The sequence below is a fragment of the Oreochromis niloticus genome, linkage group LG13, assembly GCF_001858045.2.
Source record: "Oreochromis niloticus isolate F11D_XX linkage group LG13, O_niloticus_UMD_NMBU, whole genome shotgun sequence".
In the NCBI taxonomy this organism is placed as follows: domain Eukaryota; kingdom Metazoa; phylum Chordata; class Actinopteri; order Cichliformes; family Cichlidae; genus Oreochromis; species Oreochromis niloticus.
Window position 1 is genome coordinate 14,423,449 of NC_031978.2, and position 27,817 is coordinate 14,451,265.

Sequence of the window (27,817 nt, forward strand, 5' to 3'; positions counted from 1 at the left end):
GGAGTTATGCGGCTATTGCGCAGCTCCACACTTGGAGAGAACCAAAACAGCAAGGTGGTGGAGGGGTGATGATCGGGGCTTGTTTTGAAGTTAGATGATCTGGGCACCTTAGGGTCATTGTGTCAGCCATGGACTCCTTTGTATACCTAAATATTCTAGAGTCAAATGTGAGGCCATCTGTTCAACTGCTAAAACTCAGAGTCGTGCAACAGGACAATGATCCCACTGCAGCAAATCTACCACAGAATGGCTGCAGACCTCTCAAAGAAGAGTAGGCTAAATTCCTCAGCAATTTCAGAGACTAAAGTCATGCAGGAAACAATTACAAGTTTTGCTGCTGAAGGTGTTGAATCATAGGAAGTACTTACTTTTCCACACACTGCTTCTGCATTTTGCTCAGTTAAAAAAAAAATAGTGATGCAGAATAATAAATCTCATGTTGTTGCTCATTTGAAGCATTTACTTAATTTTAAGGTCTAATAAGGACTAGATAATGTCCTGATATGTAATACTTTAGAAGTGGCAAATGGTTCACTTTTTACCACAAGTGTGTGTAAAATGTTACAAAGTGGATTAAAAGTTGAAATTTGTCACCAAGTCATGAAATAAATGACTGTTAAACAGAGTCATAGCTAAATGCACTTGGTGAATAGTTTAAAGTTGTAGAAATCTCAGTTTAAACATCAAACAGATCTAGTTTAAGATGAGTTCAAATAAAGCGATTTAATGATGAAAACAGTTCATGTAAAATTTTGACTGTATAAAAATTCTGCGTGCAAAAAGATCAGGAACCACTGCTTTAAATGATCGAGCATCCTTCAGCTAATAACCAAGACAGAAACACAACAGTTATGGAAACATATCCCAGCTTTTATTAAATCAGGTCATTAAATCAAGGCATTGTTAAAAGGCTGACTTTGAAGCAAGGTGACTGTCATGTAAAGCATGATGGGGAAACAACTAGGTGATACAAACAGCAATGTAAACAACAGAGGAAGAACAGCATTAAGCACACTAATTACACAAGTAATACAGTTTGTAAACACAAAGCGCTCTGCATGTTCAGTAAATAAGGAGCTTAATTAAGGTGGGTAAAAAAACCAGAACAATAGAGGAAGTGTTAAAATATTGTTATTTGATTGTACTGTCACATCTCTATATTTCATTGTTTAACATTTGGTTTAGCGTAACAAAAGAACTTCACAAAAAAAAAGAAAACTATTTACAAAGGCAAAGAATTCACTCCCTTTGGGTTTAAACAAATCATTCACATTATTGACTGGGATGTAAATATATGGCCCTCTAATATACTTTATATCAAACTAACAGTGGCTACAAAGAAAAGCTTTCCGCATCACACTGCCATCAGCCGACTATTTAGCCAAACTCTGCCGTCAGCATCCGTCACATTCATTTCACTTTCTGCAGCGCAGACGTGCCACTCTCATCCAATGAAGCGATTTTCCCGTCAGTTCTGTAAAAAGTCACGCTTTGTCACTCCTAAACAACGTGCGGCAATCCTCGCTTTGCTGAGCTCTTTCTGATAGTCACAGTCAATTCCTTGTCACAATTACAATAAAGCAGCAACCATGGGAACAATACCACATAATGTTAAAAACTACATGAATTATTACTGAATTATCCATCACTGCGTGTTAAGTATAAGAGTTAGTATGTAAATAGACAAAGAAATCATCTCTCAAACACTATAATGTTAATACCTATAATATAAACCCACATATATTATTACAAGGTAGTAGAACTATGACTATGTTCAGTTACAACTCGTACTTCTTATAAGTCTAACCGTCATATAATTTGAATATCTTCAGCCGCTGTTACACTACTGGTATGGAAGTTAAAGTTTTTAAATTGTTAAACAATTTTCTTAGCTGTCAGTATACATTCAACAGTGAACTTGTGCAAAAAGGGGGAAAAAAAAAATTCACAAATATGTAACACGTCCAATCGGATGCATTAACTTCAGAGCTTTGGCCTGTGTTTGGCTCTCCAGGGCTCTGAGTCACCCCCGTCTCCTTTGATGCCTATTTCTAAAACCCGTTAAAAAATATGGGCAAGAATGAAAAACCAAAACAAAAACAGTCCTGCATTGCATTTTGATTTGATGAAACTCTGCTGAGCCCTCAGTGGTCAAATGAAATCTCACAGGAAATTAAACCTTCCGCATTACCATCTACTGGCACATCTCTGAAAAACTTTCACATTGAATAATAGCTGTGAATGAGGGGGACTGGGTGTTCAAATACAACAATGTCCTGGGGGGGCTTATTTCACTTCCCTTCAACAAACTGAAAATTAGGAAGGCAATTCAGACGTTTTCATTGCTTTTCGGGTTCATTCCCTCACGCTTCTGGTTTCTCTTTCTCCTCCTTCTTTTTCTTGCTCTTCTTCAAAAATGAAGGTGTGCGGAACTTCTTTTTCTTTTTCTTGGGGGACTTGGTTTGGCTCTCCGGGGTCTGAGGCTCCCCAGTCTTTTCCTTCGTTGTTATGGAGATTTCCACCGTTTCTGAAGTGCTCACACTCAGCTTGGATACCTCAATGCTCAGATCCTCCTCCATCTCTGCCAAGTGGTCTTTCCCGTTGGGTATTGTGTCTGTCACGAGATGAAGCCAACGGAGACGGATGCGAATAAAAACACGTTAAATTATCCATTTCATTTGAGGCATTTCTTGTCCTTTTCCACAAACTGAAACACCCATTCACTTGCTAATTACCTTGTTTAGCTGGCGTCATTATGGGAGAGAGGGAGAGGGAGATAGTCGAGCCATCAAATGTGGTCATCTCATCTGCATCAGTGGCATCATCATCTTCTGTAAAAGGATTGAAGCTCATCGGGGTCAGTCATCCAACAAAGCAGGTATGAGTCAGCTTAGGCTATTATATGAACAAATAAAATCCCAAGCTGATGTTGGCACTCTACAAACAGCTAACAGGTTACACAATTCATTCAGAGGGAGAACGGGACTGTTGGAACAAACGTCCTGGGAATCAATCATTAGACATTTTCCCCAGCAGCACACATTTTGCAATCTTACAGCAAAGAAGGTATGGGTGTATAACTGACAACAGCACTGCACATTTCAGAGGACTTCCCTTTGTGCATCCAGAGCCATGATCAAAGGCACATTTACACTAATATCATTTACTTTGGCAACATTTCGGTGCCCACGACACCCCCACGTTTTAGGAAACCAAAAAAAGAGACTTTTAGAAATACTGCTGTCCCAGTTTTAGTTTGAAAACTTGAAATATCTAATACTGGGCTTTCCTGTACTGTGTGGATGTTGAGGCTGTGGAATCAATGAGGCAGAAAACCACACTGACTTCTTGATCAGACCGTATCAGTTATAAAAGTAAGCTATCATTCCTGTTATGACTTTATCTTTTCTGTGTGGGTTCTCCTTCCTCATTACCACGGCTGTTTCTAGTGATGGATAACGCCCTGGGGACCGCTCAAATATGTTGCAATATTTGTTCTTTGTTTTCTGCCACCGTGACTGCCTTATACTGGTTTTACTTTCAACGACAGTTACGCCATATTACGAGCCCAGATAATATTTTTATCCTTCCTCTGTAGTATTTTTAAAAGCAACTAGCTCTACCCCTCTTTCCACAAACAAAGGTATGAACAGTGCATCTGATTGGTCATCATTTACAACTGTGTTAGGAATTAGCAGGGATTCCATTAATGTCTACCATGAAAAATGTTTGTACAATCTTATGGTAGCACAAGCTAAAAGGTTAGGAGATGTCCTTTTTCTGTCACTATCTGGTCAATGTTGAGATGCAGCATTCCATTAAATCCATTATTATTTTTCGGCCCTGACAAAACCTTTGTAATTTTGTTTCTGTATACTCCCAGAGTGGATTTTAAGTCAAACATTCAGTATGTGATTTAAGTGCAGACTTTCAGCTTTAAGGAAAGGGGTTTAACTAAAGTATCGCATTAACAGTTTGCAAATTGCAGTCATTTTTATACACAGTACGGCTCAAACATAATTGGACAAACTAATGATGAAACTCGTTTGCAGTCAATGACTGCCCGAAGTCTAGATCTCGTGGACATCACTAAATCCTGTGTTTGCTCCCTTGAGATGTTCTGCCAGGGCCTCACTGCAACCACGTTCAGTTGTTCCTTGTTTGTGGGTCTTTCTGCATTTAGCTTGGTCTTCAGTAACTGAAAAGCATGCCCTATTGAGTTTAGATCAGCTGGCTGACTCGGCCATTGAAGAATATCTCATTTCTTTGCCTTTATAAACTCTCGGGTTGCTTTTGCAGTATGCTATGGGTCGTTATCCATTTGCACTGTGAAGCACGCTTCGATTAGTTTTACAGCATTTGGCTGAATCTGAGCAGAGAGTTCAGCCCTGTACACTTCAGAAGTCATCCTGCTGCTTCTATCAGCAGTTACATCATCATTAAACACTAGTGGCCCAGTTCCACTGGCAACCATACATGTTTATGCCATAGCATTGCTTAACCATGTATACCAAATACTTACATCCCCAACTCTACCAAAAACCTCACTACACTCATGCTGCCAGCATGCAAAATGCAAACTAAAAGTATTGAAAACACATTTTAACAACTTTGTTGCATAGTTTTCTTAGCTCACATGTTCCAATAGTGAAGCATTTCTGTGATGGAGAATAACAAAGGAGTTACTTTGATGCACAGTTGCAGAGATGTTTCCTTCCTGTACACAGATTTCCCCTTGTTTACAATCACAATGAGACAAAAGGAGTTTGACACAGCGAGTATCTCTACAGCTCATCTCTCACCAGTAGGAAGTAGTAGGAAACTCTTTCCTCCAGTACAAACTTTCCTCCACCCAGGACAAGCTGGCTCTAATTAACTGCCTTGAGTGTAAGCTAATGGCACAATTCTTGTGTGGCAACAATAACTACAGCAAACTCAGTAAAGCATCTGACTAATGTATAAAGGATAGAGAACAGTACCTTCTTGGCCTTGCTGCTTTCTTTCTACCATGCTCTTGTATTCTTCCAGCTCCTTCTCTGTGAGATCATTGAAAGGATTGGGAGGAAGAGAGCGGGTCTGCTCTTCATCCTCAATGATGAAAGCCTAAAGACACGGGAAAACATAAGATGCCGTTGCAGTCAGCTGATGCGCAATATTATTTCCAAAAGGTTGAAACAGTTTGTTGAATGTCAAATGTTGAAAGTAAAAACTTTTGTGTGTTTTATTTGTTGTTTTTTTTATATATTGGGGCTTTATAAATGTAATAATGGTAACTCCTTTTCTTAAAAGCAAAAATGGGTCAGGGGCATGTTTACCACAGTGTTGCATCACCTCTTCTTTTAAAACCCTCTGTAAACATTTGAGCTCTGATATAAACTGTTGTACAGTTATCAAAGCACCCCACCTCCCCCAACCCCCCCTTCTTACTTGGTGAAGGATTTCAGTTGCTCCACTATAGAAGGACTTCTTCTTTGTTTTTTCATTAAGTGCCAAATGTTCAACTGGTAACCGACTGGACTGCAGACATGGCTGTTTAGCACCCAGACCCTTTCATGATGGAGCCACGCTGATATCACACGCACAGAAATCACTTGCTTAAATAAGGAAAGGCTTCCCTTATGAAACAAAAAAAACAAATGCAGCATCTGGATAGCAGTATATGTTGCTCTAAAACCCAAATATCATTCATTATTAATGGTGCCTTCACATGTGCAGTTGCACCAACTCCTTTCAACTTCCATTTCTGAATGCAACGGAGTGGTTTTCTGATGTGCTCCCAAGCCCGTGCACTCGTTTCCACTACACAACTACTGCCTGAGGATGTAAAGATCAAGATGATTTATTACTGGTTTTCAGCACTGCTGCTAGCATGCAGACATTTCTGCGGATTTCCTGAATCTTTTAATCCTATCGCGTACCATAGATGGTAAAATCTTCAAATTCTTTGCATGTTTATAGCTAGAAACATTCTCTGCATTATATTTTATTTACTTACAAAATAAAATAACACATAATCACAATCTTTTTGCGAATGTGTTCTAATTAGCATTTATGGAAGGATCATGACTGTTGATACATTTGTTTAATTTGCACAATCTACATAATTAAAAATCTTACGCATTTAGTTCCTCTTTGCACAATATTTGCATTTTTGATTTGCTTTCATAAGGAAATAAATGTAAACACTGCGTTAACCTCTGCAATCAAAATCTACAAGAATGTGTGACCTTTTTCAAATTTCAATAAACACAACAGACAGAATATTTTAGTGTGTTATTCATTTACTTCTGTGTGTTCTGGTTTTTTGGCTACATATTTTTTTTTTTAGTAATCTTGACATTTATCAGCCTCCAAAGCTGAAAGATCTGCAGATCAATGGACTCAAATTCCTCAAACCATTCCTGAACAACTCTTGTTTTAGTCGTGTCACATGATCCCGATGAACAATGCTGCTGTGTGTGGTGTAGTCTGAAACAATGTTTTAACTAAGTAAGACCACGGGCACTACACCTGATACGAATTTGGAGAGATGACTGAGTCAAAATTCCTGGATCACCAACTCGTAACTGAACGGTTTAAGAAACATAGGCGGGTAAACAACAAGCTATAATCTAATGTTACACTTGTATATGGAGTGAAGTCCATATACAAGGCCACAAATTTGTGTTTGGCTGATTATATCTTTGTTTTAACAATGATTCTTAGCAATAAATCCTGTACCGTTGGAAAGCCATTTTTATAAGAAAAGTGTATTCATGAGTGGAGCAGCAATTTGTGGGTTGAGTTGTGGGTTATTTTCAGACTTGCTAGGCAAATGTAAAACACGCTAAAATACCATGACACACACTGCATCATGAAATCCAGCTGCTAATGTTGCAATTTTTACAAATGATACATAAACTTACTGGTCCTGGTATGGTGTCCACAACAATGCCTGCCAGTAACTGAGATTTAGGTCCCGGGGTCATCTGGTCACCTCTGTGTTGCTCTTTTATCTGAACAAACATATTCGACAAAGGAATCTCAGCTTAAGGGTTTTGGTTATTAGATACTATAACTGACATTCAAATGACAGTGTAGCTGTTCCAACAGATTAATCAATTGGTTTATATTAACTGATTGTTTCTTATCATTTCAGGCTATAAGATGACATGATTTTATGCTTTTCACTGACATTTACCAAAGAAAACTGGATATTTTGGAACAATCTGGCTTTCAAAATGTCCCCTTTCATGGTTTTTTGTAATTTATTTTAAAGATAACAAGAGTAATCAACAGTTTAACAGTAGTTTAGATAATGAACATGAGCTGAAAAAAGAAAAGAAAAACAATCTTTGTGCGTTTCTACTGCCCAGGTTTGTAACATCTGGGGGCAATCTTGTGGAAAATGTGATCATTTTTCAACTGACCCGGTTCCTCTTATCCAAAACCTCAGTGGGGTCAGTGTTGAGTGGGACAAACTGGTTAGGGTCTTCAATCTTTATTGGGGTGCCAACGCTGTTGCCTGGCTGCGAGGACTTCATCCACTGAGAGAATTTAAATAAAGCAAACACACACATAGATTAATACCAAGGATTCAGAGTATAAAAAGTACATTTAAAAAACTTGCCACAAGAGGGCAGGCTAACACAGATGAAAATGGGCACCTCAAAAAGAGCTTGCTCAGGACACCAAAGCAGATAGGATCAAATCATTTCATTTCCTCTTACACTTTGACAATAAAATCAACACACCATGGTTTTTGTCCTCGGGCTCACGTCCCCGCTGGGTGACTGTTCAGGAACATTGACCTTCAAGTAGCTGTTGGGTGAATTAAGCCACCGGGTCCTTTCTCTCTGTTGTTTCTGCGCCATAAACTTGAAGGGGCTCCGCAGGCCAAGCTCACAGTCTTCTGGCGGCATAGCCGACACTGTGGCGGGGATCTCGACGTCGTTCTTAGACCGGGGTTTTTCACGGACAATGGGGTTCCGGTAAGAATGGCCCGTTCTGTATCCCTAGCACGTTACACAAGGAGAAAATATTATTGCGGCACACGCACCGAGAGTTTCCCTTTGCCAGAAGTTAAAGTCTTTGAAATATTTTGCACTATTCTTCTCTGCTCATGGGATAAATAAGAAATATTAACCCAAACCCCAAACCCCCCACAATTCAAATGATTCACAGGCCACCCAGAATCCACTTACACAATACTTTTAAATATTTAAACGCAATATACACAAACAGCATTTTTGCAGATGCCTCCAGTTTGAGAGGGAGAAGACACAACTTTGGTTTGAAGGAGTGTGTTGTTAACAATACATCAAAGACGGAGGGAGACAACTAGAAAACTAGTGATGGGTCCTTGCAGTATGTAGAAAAGTGTGGTCTGAAGAAAAGTAGTATAACGCTACATTAAAAACAATCAAAACTGGCATTTCTGCACAGGCAATTTGACAAGTTTGCCACAAAAAATAAATAAATGAAAAATAAAAATCCCCTCTGCATTGAGCTTTGATCGTCGCAGTGCCAGCAAGCCATTTTTCACAGAGCCGTTCAGTGGAAACTAAAGCTCAGTTTCCAAATGCTTTAAGTGTGACTGAAACACAGTAAACAAATACAATTCAGGGCGTATCAGTCGTAGCATTCATCATCATAAATTTCTGCACAAACTGTACAAAAGAGTACAAGAGCTACAGTAACTATTGCCAACATGTGTGACAGAATCTAATATAATGAAATGGTGAACGGACAGATAGGAGGATATTTTTAATTAAGCAGGTACTTTAAAGGGCCAACTCCTCATCCACACCCTTAATCGGTTTCACCTTTCCATCTCATTGCTTGGTTTAGAGAAGTAACGCAGTCTTTCCTTTTAGCATTTTAAAAAAAAATGTTTTTAAAACTGTGCAATCCAATTTCTAAATCACCTTCTGTCAGGTACCATTCCTTCATCATTAGCTGTGACCTTTAGCGCAGCTCAGCTTTATGTTGTCTTTGTTTGGGAATCATCTCTGACACCGCAACAATCAAACTCCACCCTCTGTCAGGGAAGGTCAGGCGTCCAGTTGCAACGACTGCGCTGGCATTTTCGCCCCGTGGCATACTCAACAGTCTGGAAGAAAATGCCAAATCCTATTTCCAAATTGAGTACACGGGAGTTATTGCACTAAGTGGCTGTGTGGTCCGTGTGGCTGTAACTGCCCGCAGCACGGCTCACCATCTGGAAGCTATGTTTGAGAGGGTGGGCGATCTCTGATCACACAGAGCTAACACAGCTGCAGTCTGTTCCAGCCGGAGCTGTTAGCAGGAAGGCGACTCGAGCAGACAGTCTGACATCTTCTGTGTCCACAAAACATGTCAGGGCCTGGGCATTATCAGTGAGGCTTAAAAAAAATACATAAATAAAAATCAGGGTGTGTGGTTTTACAAAGCCCAGCAGAAGGAGTTCTGTTCTCACCGCTAGAACAACAGTATCCTGAATATTAGGAAATGAAATCTGCAAATATCATAAAACAACATGAGCCAATTACAAAAAAACCCATTTAAGATTAGATAAACAAAAAAATACATGAAGTTTCATTGTGTCGTCTAATCAGCCACTTCCCGAGGAAGCATGTGAAACAGGAAACTCAAAGCATCGTGGGTAAAAGACACAGGTCAGGGTTCACTCACCAGGTTGTCTAGCATCCTCATAAGAGACTCGAACTCTGCCTCGCCTATTTTCCACTTGACCTCGTTGTCTATGACGACACCGGCAGTGGCCACTCCCTGGGTCAGGGGCTTAAACTTATCCCTGTCCAATAGAACGAGGTTGTCTGCGCCGCCTGAACATCTCATAGCGTTCACCTAAACAAAGCCATTCGTACCATCAAAGATTGTGTTAATACAATTTTCACTTGGCATTCGGTGCAGTTACTGAGGATTTCACTCATAAAAATTGGAGATTAATTCTAAAACTTTCTTTTCTGAGACACATCATTTTCATTTCAAAACAATCCATCATAGAATTATATAATTAAACAATTGTAAGTGAGGTGAACTCTGAATACGTCGAAAACGACAGAAAAACCAACAGAGTCGAGAAAACAAAAATCGCTGCAAAAGGATCTCTTGCACAAAGCAGCAGGAGTGTTTCAGGAACACTGCGGGGTTCCACCTGTCTGTAAACAGAGATCACTAGCACATATTTGATTCAGGTTTACTCAAGCAAGCAGTATGCTTGATATTAGCTTTGCCTCCATTTCAGTCACTGCTCTGTTTTATGTGTCTGACTCATTTGTAGACAGAGGGGAAAAACATTTCAACAAATAAAGGCTGGAAAATAATATCAGTGACTCACACACATAAAACTGACTTATGAAGTGTGAAGAAAGGCCACATCGAAGTTAACCAATTGCTTTGACCTGAATGGCGCAATTACACTCCATTACCAAGGGCAGGTAGGATCAAGAATAAAGATTTTTATACCTGGATCTCACAGGCGAGCTGTGAGTGGTACATATAGTGGAAAGCTTCTTCTACTGTTTCTCCCAAAGCCAGAAGGCCGTGGTTCCTCAGGATCATCAGCTGAAAAACACAAACTGCCACATTAGTACATCCTGAATGTGCATTAATGAAAAATATATGACTATGATTAAAAGCTTAATTAGACATTTCTTTTAAGAATGCATTCATTAGACGAGAAGCTCAATGACATTCTCACATTTGTCTGTTCCATACAAGGCTACGGCTGAAATAAAATAAAGACTGCAGTACAGTAGCCTCGTTCTGTCCAACAGTAACAAATCTGCCTATTAAAGCTTCTTTTTGCACTTTTAGAGTTTATGTTCATGCACATTATGGCTCTTTTGTTACTAATATATGAGATATCTGCAATATTAATATGTTGTGACTGCTGCTTAACTGGTCGACCCAAGTCAAATATTGCTCTCAGCATTACATTTCACACTAATATTGTGGCAATCCAGGGATGCCATCTGGTACAGACAAGGATATTAAAGCATTTCTAACTTTCCCTCTTTGTAGTTATTGTTCAGCACATTAAAAAGCTGGTTGTGACGATTCAGTTTGTGTTGTTTTTGAGTAATGCATTAACATTTGGTGATATATTTATAAAACTGCCTAACTCTAGATGGTGGGTTAAAAAAAAATGGCAGTGATATGCAGCATTCTTCAACTATCAGAGATCCAAAATAAATAAATAAATAAAAATGAGTCACAGAGCTGTAGTCTTCAGCATAGTCTAAATATATGGGACGACCACTGGGGGGGAAAAAAAGAATAAATAGGCAGGCTTCAAGGAAAAACACTTTGGTAGACCAGACTATTTCTGGGCTGGGAGCCCTAGAACAATCTTAGATCAGCTGGTTTAAGCAGCCTCTACCTCTAAAAGTTTGGTCATCTCCTTGCAATGATTGCATGGCAGACATGAGAGCGGTATTGTCTCATCTAACTTTACTTTAAATGTCAGAGTAGTTCCTAAATAGGTGTTTCTAATATTTAATCTATTTATGTAAATGGGTAAACACGCTAAACAAACTGCTTAAGACTATTTGTTGTACCTACACTCCATATCTAAATAAACCAAATATTCTAGTGTACTCAGCTATTTACAGTTACCAACCAGTGGTACAAATACCCCCAGCACATGTGCATACAGTACAATATAATAAGCCCACTCTGTCCCACGTGAACGTGAGCTTGCCACTAATGGAGTGCCTTGCTTTGACAGTACCTTGGCAGTCGGGCCCAGAGCTTTCTGAAACTCCACCTTTGTCTCTTTATCATCCAGGCTGCCATGGTAACCAAAGCAGCTCACGTCTCCCAGAAGCAAAGCCTCTTGGGAAATGGGCAAGATTCCACATTTCATCGAGGACACCTGTTAGCATGGGATAAAAACAACTAAGCGTGTGACACACCAGCATAAACAGAGGCGCCTTTTTCGCTGTCAGGCACAAATAAAACGGTGCACACATCATGTGCTGTGCATTTTATAGCAAAGCTTCAAAGAAAATGGTTAAAAAAAGAGAGAACAGAAACTGCATTACAGACTGCCAGCATCTAAAATAACTAGACATGCAGGGGGCTGCCTTTAACTCAGCCTTCTTCATGTGATACCAAAGCAAGTATTTAGCAGCAGCTTTGATTAAAATGAAGCTCATTTAATATTTGCCCCGAGCGTACTTACAGCAGCTGTAACTGCGGTGTGTGTATGGATGATGCATCTCACATCAGGGCGCATTGAATAAATGGCAGAATGGGGAGCAAATCCAAACTGGTCGATGCCCAGATCAGTAGAACCCTGATCTACAACCTCACCAATTATGTTGACCTTCACCTAAATATTGGAGAAAACAAACAAACAACAAGCAGAGATTTGTGATAAATGGGAGCTAGCTGTTTAGTATTGTCGGCAGTAGTTGTAGGTGTAGTACTTTAAAAGAATACCCAACTCTGGTTTGCTTTTTTTTTACAACACTATAAACCTTAAGGTAATAATTGCCTGCAGCGTGACTGAACCGTTAAAGGTACCCTGTGGAGTTTGTGTCTAAACAAGGTCATGTTTACAATTGTTAATTACAAGTACACATTGTGTGCATGTTTAAGGTCTAGCAGAATGTTTTCTTCTCCTTAGAAGTGTATTTCTTTTAATAGTCTAGAATATACAGTGTTGTTTTTATTTCCTTTATTTTTGCGGGGGCATTATGACTACTTCTGTATCCTGTCGAGCAGTGAAACAGTGTGAAGTGGATGACAGGAAACAGAACAGAACCACACTTGTGTGTCGGATACTTTTCATATCCTTTCTTTGATATCCCATTATCTCAAAATCAAACAGTCAATTAAATTAATGAATTTCCCCAAAACTATGACTGGTTTCGGATTCATTTTTAATGAACTTGACTTCATTTAACACTGCTTTACTTTAAGTAAATCAAATAAAGATCCTATTAGGATCTGAGCTCTTGACGATTTTTCATTTTTAGAACGACAACTGCAAAAACCAAAAGCTAACATTAAAGAAAAACGAACGCTTTTAGAGTGCGTCAGCTGTCAGGTAGTGTTAGACCACTGCATGAAAGAGAACGAGCCAACTTAGTATGTATTACAACCAGGTGACTGACAATAATGTAAAATTTACAGGTGACTGAGCCTTCCAGTCATAACAGAGCACAAACACAGATTTTATGCTGTTGTTAACTGTGTGATTTCTGATGTTTAAAGCGTCTGTGTATCTGCTTCAAATCATTTTGTAAAACTTTATGGCTGGTCACATTATTGGGGTGGTACCTGTTCACCTGTCAGCTGCAGGAGGAGTGGGTGAATGCCCTTTTTTGTGACTGCTGAATGATTTTGTGTACTTTACATTAAGTCCAATCATTATTATTGAAAAATGTGTCACACAATGAGGGAGGCCTAGTTTAGCCTCTCAGCAGCTTTTAGCTTGTTCCTTAAGTCACATTTACTGCACTTACAGAACCCGTTTGTCACTTTGACTTTAGTTGTGATTTCAGACAAAAACAGTGACATTAATTCACATCTGTTGCCAGGTACATGTCATAAATAGAGATGTATGTATTGACCAGTGAAAAGCTGGTCAGCCAACCATATGTCCAATTACAAACTGGTCCATTTCATGCATATACAACATGCAGCACACTCACAGCCACGCTAAAATGGTGTTAGTGTGGAAACACATCCCTGTGAGTGAAGACACAAGGTTCACCAAAATAAACCACGGTTGGTCTTAATGAGGCACTTAAATCATTTTCACCCAGCTGAACATGGACATTTTAAAGAAGCTAACAAAGGCCAAGTGGCTAAAGCTAAAGCTAATCAGATCTCAGCCTGGCATGAGCAACAGATCAAAGCATTCGTGAGGAAAATGGAGATAAGTGAACAAGAGAAAATAGTCAATATCCTGCTAATTCAGTACAATTTTACTGCAGTTGCCTCGAGACGTTTTAGATTTTAAGGCAGAGACCCTACAATAAAATACCGGAATACTAGAAACGATTTAAGTACCGGACGTTTGTTTTGTTATATGAAGCTGCTGCAACTGCTTTTGTTTGGAAGGCAAAATATGTATATGGTAAAGGTGAGTGTGCAGCAACTAATTCAGTTAACTATTTGTCCCCCTTTCCAGTAGCAAAGCACTTTATTTTCACTTGTTCAAAATAAGATCCTGTAACTTATAGTTTGAGGCAAATTGTAAAGTTTCATCATTTCTTTTAATCATGAAAATAATGTTTGGCTTTAATGAAAAGTTACTTTATTGTCTGTATATGCTTTTAGTTAGTTCTCAGAAAGAAAATCGAAATCAACAGAAACTGGTATTACAAATAAATGGGAATCAGAATTGGCCGAATAAACTGCCATCTGTAGTGCTAAAACTATTAAATTCCCAATTAAAAATAACACTCAACTACTTTCCTTACCAAATTTGCTGCAGTCACTTCAGCAAAAGAAAGACCTCGTGGACTGATGAGAATGTGGTCCTGCTCTTTACTGACACGTACCTATGACAAAATGAACACATGAGTAAAGTGGCGAAAAGCTCAAGTTTGATGTACAAAAATCACAAGGACAGTGATTTAAATGCAAAACAGGGGCTTCAGAACAGGAGTCCCAAAAAGAGCTATGTCTGTTTTTACATAGTCTATATGTATCTTCATCTAACATCAATGTGGCTGCTCTTTCTGGTTTCATTACTCTTTGGAATATTTCAAACTCATTGGCAGAAAATGTTTAAAAATTGCTTTGGTTTTGTTTTGCAGATAAATGTTAGCAGTGAGAGATAAAGCCTCACTCACACAGACCCAGGTGATACAAATCATTGACCGCTTGGCAACCTCAAGTTGCCAGGTAAGAATGTGTATTCCCCAGCTGGTTGGTAAGTGGTTGCTGGCTGTTACTGGGTGAAATCAGTCACAAAGAGGGTGCTTCACCTTTGTATTTATCACACTTTTCAGTTTCACCACTGCTCACTGAGTGGTTGCAGTCAAATCATCATCTTCTACACAAACCATAGGTGACAATAGTTTTTTACGTAGCACCATACAACGCTTTGCAACCAGTCTCACCTAACTGCTGCCAGCAAACTTCAGCAACCTTTTGCAAACCGGTTGGGGAACACACATTTTTTCTTAGCAACTGATGGTTGCCAAGGCATTGCCCACTGGTGACCAGGCTTTATACACTGTGACTATCCTTTAATATAAATTAACTGATGTAAAATCTTTGAGACAGTATTTTTAAACATTTGTCTAGGTTATGACCCCCCCCCCCAAAAAAAACAACCACTGCTGCTGCCATGAGGAATGAAATCTCTACATTTACAATGTTATTTTTTCCTTTTTAAGAGGGGTTAACACTGTCTAAGAGAAGGAAGACACATTTTCCCAAGTCAAGGGTAAAGAAACTCTGAACCACAGACAAAAGCTTCTTTTTTTTTTAACTTGGGAAAACTCAAAAATCGGTTTGCGGGTTGATAAAAGTGTCTTTCTTCGCTTTGTCTTTGGGGAATATCAGAACCTAAGATTCTGATTTTCTCCAAGGTGTACATCAGATGTATGGTTGTGAATTCCCGCTTAGGGAAACTCTTCATATTCACAAACCTTACTTTTCTATGCCATAAATAATATATAGTTTCTGAAAATAAAGTGGTATTCCCCTTTAAGCCTTCCAGGTGCCAGAGAACAAGGAGCACACATAAAGAAACACAAACCTTGTGCTGCATACATAAGCAGGTGTGCACTGGAGCATGATTGTGAAGTTGTACTCACAGTAATGTAGGAGCTTGTAAAGCGAGCCCAGCTGAAGAGGTCAACGAGCCTGTAGAGGCTGGCCAGCTTGCAGCGACTCTGTTTCTCCCCTTTGGCAAAGGAGGGAGACTCTACGCCATACAAGTCATTGACTGGGGTCACCATCCCGATGCCTGGCACAACACACAACATCATCAGTACATTGCAGAGCATCCAAAACATGTACAAGCATGTTTACATGATTTGTTTCCACAGTATGTAAAGTCAAACATCCCGGCGAACATGAGTCTCCACAGCTGAAGATTGAAAAAAAAAAAAGCCCTACTCAGAATTCCCAAAGTGTATCTGAGAGTATTTTGGGGATGTAATACCATATAAGGGCATTAATGATACAGGGCATTAACTTTTATAGCCACTTTAGTTTTTTAAAGGCGCAGGTCTGCCTCAACACTTCAAAGCATGTTCTTACATTTTCCAAACATTTACAGTTTTGATCATTAAACTGTCTAAAATTATAACTTCCCAGTGTCAGCTCTGTGACCTCCCACTGAAACACAGGGGTAAAAGGTCAGGCCAGTATAATGAACACTGCAAACTGCTATACTTGATTACTCAGACTGGCCATGAGAGCTACTTAATAAAAGCACTATTGAGCATTTTATGCTGTTTCAGGGTTGTTGAGTGTCACAGGAGTTGGGGAATTCAGCCTCCAACAATGAAGATATTCAGTCTGGCTGATGCACACCGACGCAGGATACACGTTGAATGACAAACAGGCCAAAAGGGACATAAATGGATACATTCAGACACGAACACGAGCACACACGGCCACTCACTGATGGGAGAAGTCAAGGAGCCTGCCCCTCCCGTGGTGCTGGCCATGACCAGGTCAGCAATCTGCCTCAGTGCCATGAGACCTGTAGGGTTGTTGCCCTTTGTCAGCTGGTCCTGAATCAGACCTTCTAATTCATCTTTAAACACCTGCAAACAAAACCAAATAAAACTTTTTTTATAGTAGGAGATGAGGTAGAAACAAGCTAAAACCTAGCAACTCATATACACGCAGCCTATCTTTGTCCTACTTCCAACACCTTCACAGGATGTGTCAGGAAGCACAGTGAGCTTTAAAATGCTCCTTATTACAACTATACACAAATCACCAGACCACTAAAAAAAGCTCTTTGTGTACATCTGTGAAAAGGGGTTTCATTAGAAGAAGGGGCTGGCATTAAACTTGACCATCAATTTTTGCGTCAAGAGTAGCCTGTGAATCTTGAAACGGCATCATTTTCCCCTGAGCTGCAACTAAGCTCAGGCATTCTGCTTCATCCGACCACGGTTCCCATGGTGATGAGATGAGCTCCACTTGTTTGGTGGGTTATGCAATCACAGATGAGTGTGGGCTCGTCTTATTTCCATGCACTTCATTGGTGTGTACTTATTTCACATCCCTGTACTTATACTGACTGTATGCCGTCTCCTCCATTTGCTCTACATTTTATCAGTTTTTTACTGAAGCAATACTGTGTATTATATGCACTGGTGTTTATATTATTCTGTCCATCCCTCTTATGTCAACAAGAGCAGATCACATAACAGAACAGATCTCTAAATGATGCAAATTATATCCTCGGCTGAATCTCTACATTATTTAGGCTGAGTTATTGCTGTGCTGTCTTATTATTAACTTAACCGAAATGTACCTAATAAACTGACGTAGGCTTAAGGACAACAAGAAGTGCTACGATTAGGATTTTAATGAAAATAGTGAAAAATGCCTCCTAGTGTAGTTTAACTTTAAAAATGAGTCACTGATACACAGAAAAAGAAGCAGACTAACACTAACCTCCTTAGTAACGTAATGATGATAATAATAATAATAATAATAACAATCATAAGACGACGTCTGGACAGTAACAATGGTAGAACCCTTTACACTTAAATCTGTAAGCTAAAGCTAACCCATATTAAAATACAACGCAGCACATAAACGTAAAAAGTACATGCACTACAATCAGCATTGAGTAAAGGGTAGAGTGTATCTCTCTGGGGTTTAAAGCTCTGTTTATTACTCATACACAGTGAAAGCTTGTGTGTAGGAGGCTATTTGTATGAAGCTGCTTGCTACATACTGGACTCTGCAGGATCTGGGTGACCCTCTTCTTCTGCTCCATCATGTTAAAGTCCTGCCTCAGGTCCGGTGACATATTCTTGCTCCGAAGATACTCAGGGTCGCTCTCATCCACGCGGTCAAAGTAGCGCTCCTTGGAGTCGTTGCTGGACAAGGCCAGGGTCAGAGACCCCACCGTCTGCCTCACATCCACCAAACTCATATCCTCACCGCAAGGCCTCCCACTCTTCCTCTGGAAGAAAGGAGAAAACATCACAGCTCATTTCGCATTCAGGCTGTCAAGGCAACTGATGTTGTTTTAACAGAAAAGATGCTGTATGGGTGCAATAGTGACTAATGTAATTACAGAGAAGGAGATAAAGAGAGGCGATTATTGTTATGTGACTGGTGCTGCTTTGAAAGGACAAAGCTGGTGCTTTGCAAAAATGACAAGTTAGTCACAGCTACTGTGAATATAATAGCATTTTTTTTTTTATTGCGATCAGTACATTTTACTTACTCTTCCCCACAAACACTCACAGAACCAACACATTTCTGTCTCTATCATTCCTCAGCTGTATATTATGTTTTCTCAGAGAACACTGGCAACACTTTGTAATAATCGCTGCCAACAGTAAATGATTAATAATGTTTATGTCAACTGGTCATTAGTTTGCATAACAAAACAGTACTTACCAAAGTTTTAGAAATATTTGTTGCAACTTTACAGTTAAACAGCTAAATAATACTTACAGATTGTTTACAATCCATTGATTCACAATTAGGTAAACACTGTTTTATTGTCTACTAACAGAAACAACAGTTTATCTAACCATCAAGTTATTCTAAGTTTTAGGCATGAATTTCATTTCAGCAGGAAATCACTCGGTAACTTATGTTGTGTTGGTGACACTATCGTGGATTCTTTCAGATTCTTCACAACAAATGTTGTATAAGTCCGGACAGACATGGATATAAACTGCAGCCTTACGGGTTGGCAGACAAATACAACTGCAAGGCAGTATTTCCAGTTTTCTGTTACTTAGTGGGTTTTAGCACCAAACTTCAACATCTCCTTCCTCTCCACACAGACTGAGGCCAATTTATACACTGTGAGAGGAAAGTAGCAACAGCTTCAACTCTTCTGTTCATCAAGAAGCTATAAAGCATGGCCAGCAGCAGAGCCAGGCATGAAGGGCTTAGGTGGTTGCCTAGGGTGCATAATATCAGGGGGGAATTGGCACGCCACACTTTCTTTTCTTTTTCTTTTTTTGGGTAAATCATGCTTACAGCAAAAAAGTTTATTAACAAAAACAGTCTTTTAACTACAATAACACAAACTCCATCCCCTGAACTGTTGACAAGATGATGGAATAAACAGTGGCTGCCATCATGAGGTAACCATCCATGTAACCAGTGCATGATAGCATGCCTACAATCCAAACTGCCCAAACTAATCTCAAGCCAAATTAGAGGAAGCCTCAAAGCCCCTTGTTTATGAAAAGAATGATATCGGTAAACGGCCTTTTTCGTCCACAGGACGAAATCTAAATGATAAGACTTTATGATAACATTTCAGCTCCAGAAACAATCTACATACTTACAATTTCCAAAGTTATGCACACACACACTTGTTTGTAAGAAGTTACAGAGGTTCGCCAATAATCTCGATTTAACAAAACATAAACAGGAGCTAAAGTTGTGTTTGTCTTTCCTCTGAGTTTATTAACTTTCACAGGGTTACCTACAGCATCTACTTGTGTCCCCACAGGCAGAAAGTTGCAGGCGTTTACACCACAGTGGTATCTTTGTTTGTTTAAAAGACATGTAAATAACTAAATAAATCTGTTTTTCTTCACCTCAAACAAATGAGGTGTCACACAGAGAGCCCCGGCTTTACTGTTCAATCAACTGTTGACATCTGCCTTCCAGACATTTTTATTTTACTGTTAATACAAATGTGACTGGTTTATTCAAGTCAAAAACAGTAAAACAGCTTTATTTAAACGTTCTTGTCATATATCCGCCTACATTTAAGTCATCATTATTGACAGTTCCAATAACTACATAGGATGCAACTTTACTATTGATAAAGTAACTAACTTGAAATATGAGAGCAAATAGCCCAGAAGCATTGGAAATGCACACAGAGTTTATAATTAATTATAATAATCTTAGCTGTTCTGGGAGAAAAGCAAACTCAGAGCAGGCTGTTCAACCAAAACAATTTTTTTCTAAAAGAGCGCGGGGGGGCGGGGGGCACCCAATCCAAAGGCTAGAGCCGGCCCTGGTCGCCTCATGCAAATGAGATATTTTGAAAAGCAGCGTGCGCCTTTGATGCTGCAGTGTTACCTGATGTGGGGGTGGAGGGAGATACAGCTAGGTCTACTCCACATTAGGCCGGGAAACGCAACAATTTCACTCCACTAAAGCAGAAATAACACTCTCACAGCTGTTTTCATGGCAGCCTGTAATCAACCACTCGATGCGTGGCATCAAATTACAACTTTTAACCGTTACTGCTACGAAAAGTAACGCAGAGGGGGATGTATTAGCCAAAGCTAGAGGTACGAGCTGAAGAAAAAAAATCAAAGCGAGCACATGAACCCAAAAGTAAAACTGTTACTGCAAGTTGAAAATTACCTGAAGCAAAGTTCTCCTAACTACCTCCGGGCGACGCGATGTCGAATATCTCCTGAAACGTGGATAAAGGTGAGCCACGCGGATATTATTCCCAGTTCGGATGCATGGTTTTGGGGGGAAACGGGCTTGCAACTTGTGCTGCTACAGTACCCAGACGAAGCAGGCTGCCCGCTGCGGGTAAGTAGTGAGTTGAAGAGTGAAGATTGGCTGCATGGAGGAGGGTGTGGGTGTGTTGGTGTGGGAAAGAGGAAAAGTGACCATGTGACTTCACTTATCCACCCACTAGAGCGTTTGTATTGAGTGGGACAAAAGCATGGCCACTCAGAGCTTAGTTTTTCACAACCACACTGTAGCTTTCCTGTAATATTCCTTAATAAACCTTATTCTTAAAATCCCCCCAAAGAATATCTTACAGGCTTGCAAGAATTTTTGGTGAGGATTTGAAGTAAAGTTTGTGTGTCTGTGTGTTTTCTTAAATTACTCTTCTCTCCTGCTCTCTGCCTCTCAGTGTGTGATTCATTAACTCCTGCCACTTCATATCATAAATAACCGAGACGCCTGTGATCCCACTGCAGCTCAGAAGAGGTTTACATCAAAGCTGTATGCCTCAATCATACAAAAACAGAATAATTCAAAGCCGGAATAAGTGCCCCCCCCCCCAAAAAAAAGTTTTCCACAATATAGCATATTTGCCTACAGAAAGCAATTCGTAAGGTGTCTCAAAGATGAGACTATAACAGTTCTCATTATTTTATTCACATCACACTTACTTTTCCCGAATTCACAAGCACAGTATGCCCACTTCACTTGTAAAGTAAAAAAAAGACCATCACTTAATGTGCTGGCTGCACTTGCAAATCATATTTTTCGAACGGCCACATTGTTGTGCAAGGTTGTTTCAGACACCCACCGGCACGCTGCTTTTCTTTAAGTGAAATAAGATGGTTCTCTCAACCGAAATAAGGAATAAGATCAAAGTACAACTGAATGCAAGGCTGTGCAGATTTGTGTTAAAAAGAGCAGCCACCTCTCCACTCTTTTCTGCCTTGCTGGTCACCCTCTACAGAGACGTAGTGTAGCAATATTCAAATGCACTCCTTGTTAAATGAATGCAAGTCTGGAATTTCCAATTTTCTCAGTACGGCTTCCATCAGCCCACAGATGTATTACCGCTTTTATTCACGCACAATCGGACACACTCTTACCAAAATCTTGATTTTGAGATGTAAGAGAGAGAAGGATTAGATCACTGACTGACACAACAATTGCAGGAAACACAGTGGAGTCTCGGAGGCGGGGCAGATATGTGGACATATGGGTTGATGTAATGAAAAGCAGAACTTTCTCACTCTGGAGCAGCGTGACCCCCTAAACTCCCCCCTCCGCTCGGAACCCTGCCTCCCTGTTACTGGCAGGGTTCCCACCAGAAACCACATGCAAGCTTAAATGTCTGCGCACAACATCCTCCCACCTTCCAAGCACCACATTCTTGCTGGCTATTTAAACTTTTCAGTGAGGCCAGCCTATCCTGAAAGCAACTCACCAAATGTCAGGTGTTATTACTTGACGACTCATTCATACAGATTACTGCTGAGGATACTGATGGCCGCTACTGGAATCACACCTTTTTCTTGTCACAAACCTACTACTGCTCTGACATCGAAATCAGACACACAAATGCTGCCTGGATAGGTCAAATGAAAGCATGTAGCCTACAGTAGAGTAAAACTCTGGGAAATAATCATATAATTCTTTATAAGATTAATCAAAGAGATGCAATATAAATACTGATTCAGAATTGTTGCTCTAAGAAAAAACATTCCTGCAGAAGATTCTGGTGAGATTTGGTATTGTCAGAGTTAAGTTATAACCACTAACTGTGTGGTGAAAAGTGAAAAATAAAAGAAAACTCAGAAAGTAAAGCAAACACAGCAAACTCCATTTCAGAGTGAACAATAAACTCAAGAAAAACTGCAAAGCATGACAGCAAAAAGTCACAGCTGACTTTCTTTTCTAAAGGCTTAGAGAAGAGTAGGCGAAAGCTTTCAGGGTGTCATGCTAGATGAGGGACCAGCGTGTGAACTGGAGTAAACCCAAAGTAAAACCCGGGAGACATAGGCACAGGGAATGGTGATCAGTGTCATGTCACGGTTGAACTTAAGAAAGATATCTGGCCCTGTGGAAGGCAGAGCGTGTTGGGATGCGTGTAGCCACCTTTTGACCTGTGGATTTATCTTTTATCTCTGCCCTTGATGGGTTTCTTGGGGGGTTATGATCACACCAGTGCTAGTGCTTTATCTCTTTTCTCTGTAGGGAAATGCTGACAGAGGGATCTCTGTTCTTTAACCGGTACGTAACACAGCCTGGAGATTGTTCAGTATAGGCATCACGTAGAGTTGTAGTTTAAATAGTTTCCTTTAGATGATAGAAAAGGTAAGAAACTACTTATTACACAACAAAGAACAATTTCTGCTGTTGTGAAATTATATATATATAGTTTGAATGCTGAGTGTTTAAGCTTGCAAGCAATTATTAAAACCAAATTCTTCATCAGAAGGCAAGATCATGGTAATTCACATCAATGAAGCCCGATTTATGATTAATAGATGACTATTATGTTGATTAAAAATGTAATAATTAATGTAGTTAGATCAACATGAGATAAAAATATCTCGAGTTTGTGTGCCAAAAATATGAGATAATACATTTCCCATAATGCAACTGCTGTGCTATTTTTTAGAGTCCTCATCAATGTTTTCTTTTTCCTTAGCAGTCAGAAACTGCTAGTATTTAGCACTGAACATTATCATGATGATTAATTTCGAGAGCGAGAGAAAGAGAGAAAAATGTCAACTTTGTTTCAGGTCCTTGCAAGCATGGTTGCCTTGGTAACCAATGCTTATGCTGTCTGAGGCAAAATTAGTAAGGGAAAGAGAGAATCGGTGCCAGATAACATGGCATCAAGAAGAAAGAGGAGAACTCGACGAGAACTGTACCGTTTCACAGACATGCAGAGAGTCGAACTAATCATCTCATAAATATAACCCTGATTACCCCGTCTGCATGACTGATGGATCTTCTTTGTAATTAAGCCACAGGGTAAAGACCTGTTGTATTTTTCTTTTAACCAAAAGCATTCTGTGCTGATTACCTTGAAGACTTAAATCATAGCTCTGACTTTCAGACATGTTTGAAATATTAGTCATAACCATTACGTTGCACTCACTCAGCCAGACATCAGATTCTGTGAGGCACCTTTCGTTCTTTTTTCTTTTTTACATAATCAACCCATTTACCCTCTGAACACCGCATAAATGATACTCGCTGCTTATTGGGATTTGACAATGGCATGGAAAGCTCTATTTTTGTCCCAGATCCAAGTACTCAATATATGTATAGAAATAAAGCTACAGAATCTAAACTAAATTTGATAATTACTCATAGGGAGTTTTAGAGTTTTGCTTATTTCCCCCTTTCTCTACATTTTGTGATTCTGTTTTGCAGACATTATTAATAAGATTTTTGTTTTTTTAGAATTTATTTGTGTCTAATTTCTTTCAGTTTTGTCTATCTGCATGGTATGGCTCTGTTTTATGTCCACCGCATATGGCATTAAATCAGAGCCAACATGAAAAGGAGAAGCTGGGATGAAAGTGGGTTGCAAAGAGGCTTGCAGATGGGCAACAACTACAGGCAGAGTAAAGCAGCACGTGCTCTTTGAGATTTGCCAACTAGATGCATTGATATGGGCTGTCACTGAGATCAGTAAATAGGCATGAATGAGTTCTACTGCTACTTGACTTCACGGCCTCTCTGAATTAACTCCATCCATCCATCCCTCTCTCCATCCTTCCATCCATTTTCTTTCACTTATCCAATTCAGTGTTGCAAGGATGCTGGAGCCTATCCCAGCTGTCATAGGGCAAAAGGTTGAGTACAACCTGAACTGGCTGCCAGAAAGATATCCAGTGTTCTGCACTCTATTTAATTCACATTTTTTAAGCTGAGAGACGCGTCAGAGCCTTATTTATGTCAGTGACTTGTTGAAATGGTCAGTTTCTAAAACATATTCAAAGGTCCTTTAAACTTTGATCAAATCTAAGTTCCCAAACAGAAACAAGAACATTCCTAGTGACATCTTCCTGATGTAAAAGAAAAAAATACACATTCGTTTTCTGAAAAACTCGAACCCAGAAGTTTTGGAGAGGAAACCTTTTAAATTTTCTTTAAAATTTCTACTACAAAACAATGCCATTGTTTTGGTAACTTCACATAAATATATATCACTCCACGTCTTGCTAAAAATGGCCGTGCTACTCCCACTCAGCAGGGTGGGTGGCAACAACAGAGCGCACTTTGAACCTGAAACAATTTACATTGTTACAGTTGGATCGGTGCCTTCGCGGCATTTACGTGTAGAACTGCGTCGGCACACGCATGATCACACACTGCCGGAGACATATTCAAACACACACACGTCGGAGCACTATGGAAAGAGACAGACTTTGTTTACCTAAGGGGAAGAGCTGGCTGTAGTCCCTACTGCGGTTGTCTTTGGATGGCCTCCATGTTGGAGATCTAGCGGTTTGTGTGTGGTTCACTTTAATTGAGGCTGAGGTGGTGGCCTGGCTAACAGATCCTTGCATGTTGTCACATTCAAATCACAACTATGAAAAAATGAGGTGGTAATGTGGTAAATTTTCCATAAACCTCTCACATTTGTGCAAAAACCTGACATTTACTATAAACTGACAAAGTACCCACATGCAGTGCAGTAAAAGCCATTTATTATCAAATTAATTACGCAAGGAGATGATGACAGCGTAAAACTTAATCTAACGTAAAACGTCATAAAATGAAAACTGTGTCTAAGTGTAAACGGCAACGGGAACAATTGATTGCATGGTTGATAGGGTTTGGGTCACGACCTGCTTTTGGGTTTTATGGCCGTCTATAACTCGCATCACCAGGCACACACATTATGAAATCCCGTGCTACCCTAGCTCCACATCTAAAGTCAACAAATGCTTGTTCGGAGTAATGTTTCTGGAGAGTGATGCTAATTGAAAACAGCTGTTTGAAGCCTCTGCAGCTGGAGGTAACCATGCTGCAGCAAACAGGCCAGTTAGGCAGTGACAGTCGACTACCATGTTAAATCTAGAAAAAGCAGTAAAAGAAATGCAACGCAGTCTTTCTGTAAAAAACAGGAACTCAAAAACTATTTACAGGTTTGCTGTATCATTAACTGAAATTTCATATGGTGTTTACAAAGAAATCACTCCACAAAGGATGTATCACAATCTGTTGCTGTAAGAAATCCCATTCTCGTGGGCCATAAAGTGTCCTTTATCTGTTATTAGTGTACTAAAACAATACACTTTCCTTTCCAAAAGCTTCAAAGCTTGCATAGAAAAAAAATCACCCTGTCATGTAACTTATTTGCTTTGATCTTAGCTCTAGCAAATGCCTGCTCTCATGGATAAAAAGGTAAAAAAAAAAAAGTAAATGAAAACAACTTACATTGATTGCTGTTTCTACACTTATCCTGCAGGAGAATTCTTCACGTTTTATTTCAAACTCCCACGATTCCAGCCGTTGTTGGATAGCTGTTTACATTATCACTTTGAAGAAGGTCATCTGGTTTCCCAGAAGAGAGGAAACTGCTGCTTTGCCTCTGATCTCCTGAACTCCCTCGGCTCCTCTTGTCACAGCGGCTGTCTGTTCTCAAAAGGAATGGAAGAAAACTTGACCAAGCATTTTGAATGGACTGGACTGCACTGAAAAAAAATGGGAGGGACAAGCTTCCACCCCGGCATACATATATAGATATATATATATGTATATATATATCTGTATATGACACCGGCTAGTTTCTCTAAAGTACGTATGATTTACTTCATTATTTTTCAAGGCTTCTTTATCAAGCAGGAATTACATGTTGCGTTTGTATCTAACCATAAATGGAGAAAAACTGCAGCAATCTCCTGCCAGGCATATTTTTCCTCTGCATATTGAGTGTGCCTCATGTTCTAAATTTTGCTTTCGAAGAGGGCATTGCACACAGTGAATTCTTGCCTGCATGCTTTCACCTCCTCCCACATACTCTCTCACAGTGAGTGAGTAGGATGTGTTGCTCTCCCTCTGTACTGCACCACCACCTGAATACATCAGGCATTTGAAGAGTGCATTCTATCGCTGTGAAGAAGGTAGAAATGCAAGGTAATTACAAGCTGTAGACTGCGAATAACCGTTTTGACTGAGCAACAAATGCACCGTGATGGCAGACGATCAAACAGCGTATGTGGTAGACAGCGAACCATGCATGCCTGGAATCAGCGGGTCTGGGTACAGTTTATCTTATCAAAATGATAAGAACACTAGGAACACATCACGAAACACAAGGAGCATGAAATATGTTAACTTCATGTGCAAAATCCATTTTCTAGAATGTCAACAAGCCTCTGCTGTGATAGCAATAACATGGCATTTATAACTTTTACACTCCCACCAAACATTGATATGATCTGCCCCAATGAAATTCCAGATGTTTCGGAAGAGAAAGCAAGAGGAAACTGTCCACTTTTTATTTTATTTGACTTGGCATCAGCTGACGAGTTAAATTTAGACGTTTCTCTTTCCCACCCACTACGCTGCTGTTGTTGTTGTCTTTGCGCAGGCTGATAAAACATTAATTTCCTGAGCTTTCTGCAATCGCAGAGCCACACCCACAGGACGGCCCCAGTCAAAGAGCGCACGGAGGGAGGTCAAAGGTCGCAGTCGGATGAAGTAAGCAAGTTATTAAAATAAACATCTATATTGTGCGGCTCAGAAAGTTCCTTCAGAGGAGTTATTGATTTTCGATCCTACCTGCACAGACACACTCATGGAGACACTGAAACAGAGAGACTGAGGAAAAGAGAGAAAGGAGGCCCTAGAAAGTTTCTAAAATGATTCCATGTGTGATAAAACTTGTCAAGCAATATCACTACACTACACTGCCATCTAGTGAAGACTTGGCAAACATAATGACAGTAATATACGTCTCCTCTCCTCCACTGTTTTCTAGTGACACACAGTGTATTTCTCTCTCTATCTCTCTGTTTTTTTGGTACATGTTAAACCAGCTATCTGGGAAATCAAGAAAACAAGAAACTGAGAGCGGTGGAAGAAAATAAAACATCACTCTGTAGCTGGTAGCTCTGGGCTCTGAGATTTGTGCTTCAGATTTGGGTGAAATGTCCTCATGTTTGTAGAACAGTGTTTGCGTTGTGTGGTTGCTCGGGAAATTGCAACCAATTTAAAAAGAATATATATATATATA

The 27,817-nt window shown here is 39.8% G+C and overlaps 1 protein-coding gene across 3 annotated transcripts; it reads right to left on the reverse strand.

Annotated features, from left to right (window-relative positions):
* Positions 1 to 849: 849 nt before the first annotated feature.
* On the reverse strand, positions 850 to 26,519 carry add3b (adducin 3 (gamma) b). 3 transcript variants are annotated; one of them, XM_013271819.2, is made up of 15 exons: positions 26,017 to 26,519; positions 17,876 to 18,106; positions 16,580 to 16,724; positions 15,765 to 15,916; positions 14,418 to 14,498; positions 12,167 to 12,316; positions 11,714 to 11,857; positions 10,447 to 10,545; positions 9,652 to 9,825; positions 7,734 to 7,994; positions 7,410 to 7,526; positions 6,906 to 6,995; positions 4,980 to 5,103; positions 2,736 to 2,831; positions 850 to 2,614 (listed from the first exon to the last, which is right to left on the reverse strand). In XM_013271819.2, exons 2-15 carry the CDS (start codon positions 18,074 to 18,076, stop codon positions 2,364 to 2,366), a joined length of 2,085 nt encoding a protein of 694 aa, XP_013127273.1. In that variant the 5' UTR covers positions 18,077 to 18,106; positions 26,017 to 26,519; the 3' UTR covers positions 850 to 2,363. The 3 variants fall into 3 exon arrangements, with proteins under 3 accessions (XP_013127273.1, XP_005474290.1, XP_005474291.1); XM_005474233.4 differs by lacking the exon at positions 26,017 to 26,519 and adding an exon at positions 20,497 to 20,725; XM_005474234.4 differs by lacking the exons at positions 850 to 2,614; positions 26,017 to 26,519 and adding an exon at positions 20,497 to 20,728 and having other exon boundaries at positions 2,766 to 2,895.
* Positions 26,520 to 27,817: the final 1,298 nt, after the last annotated feature.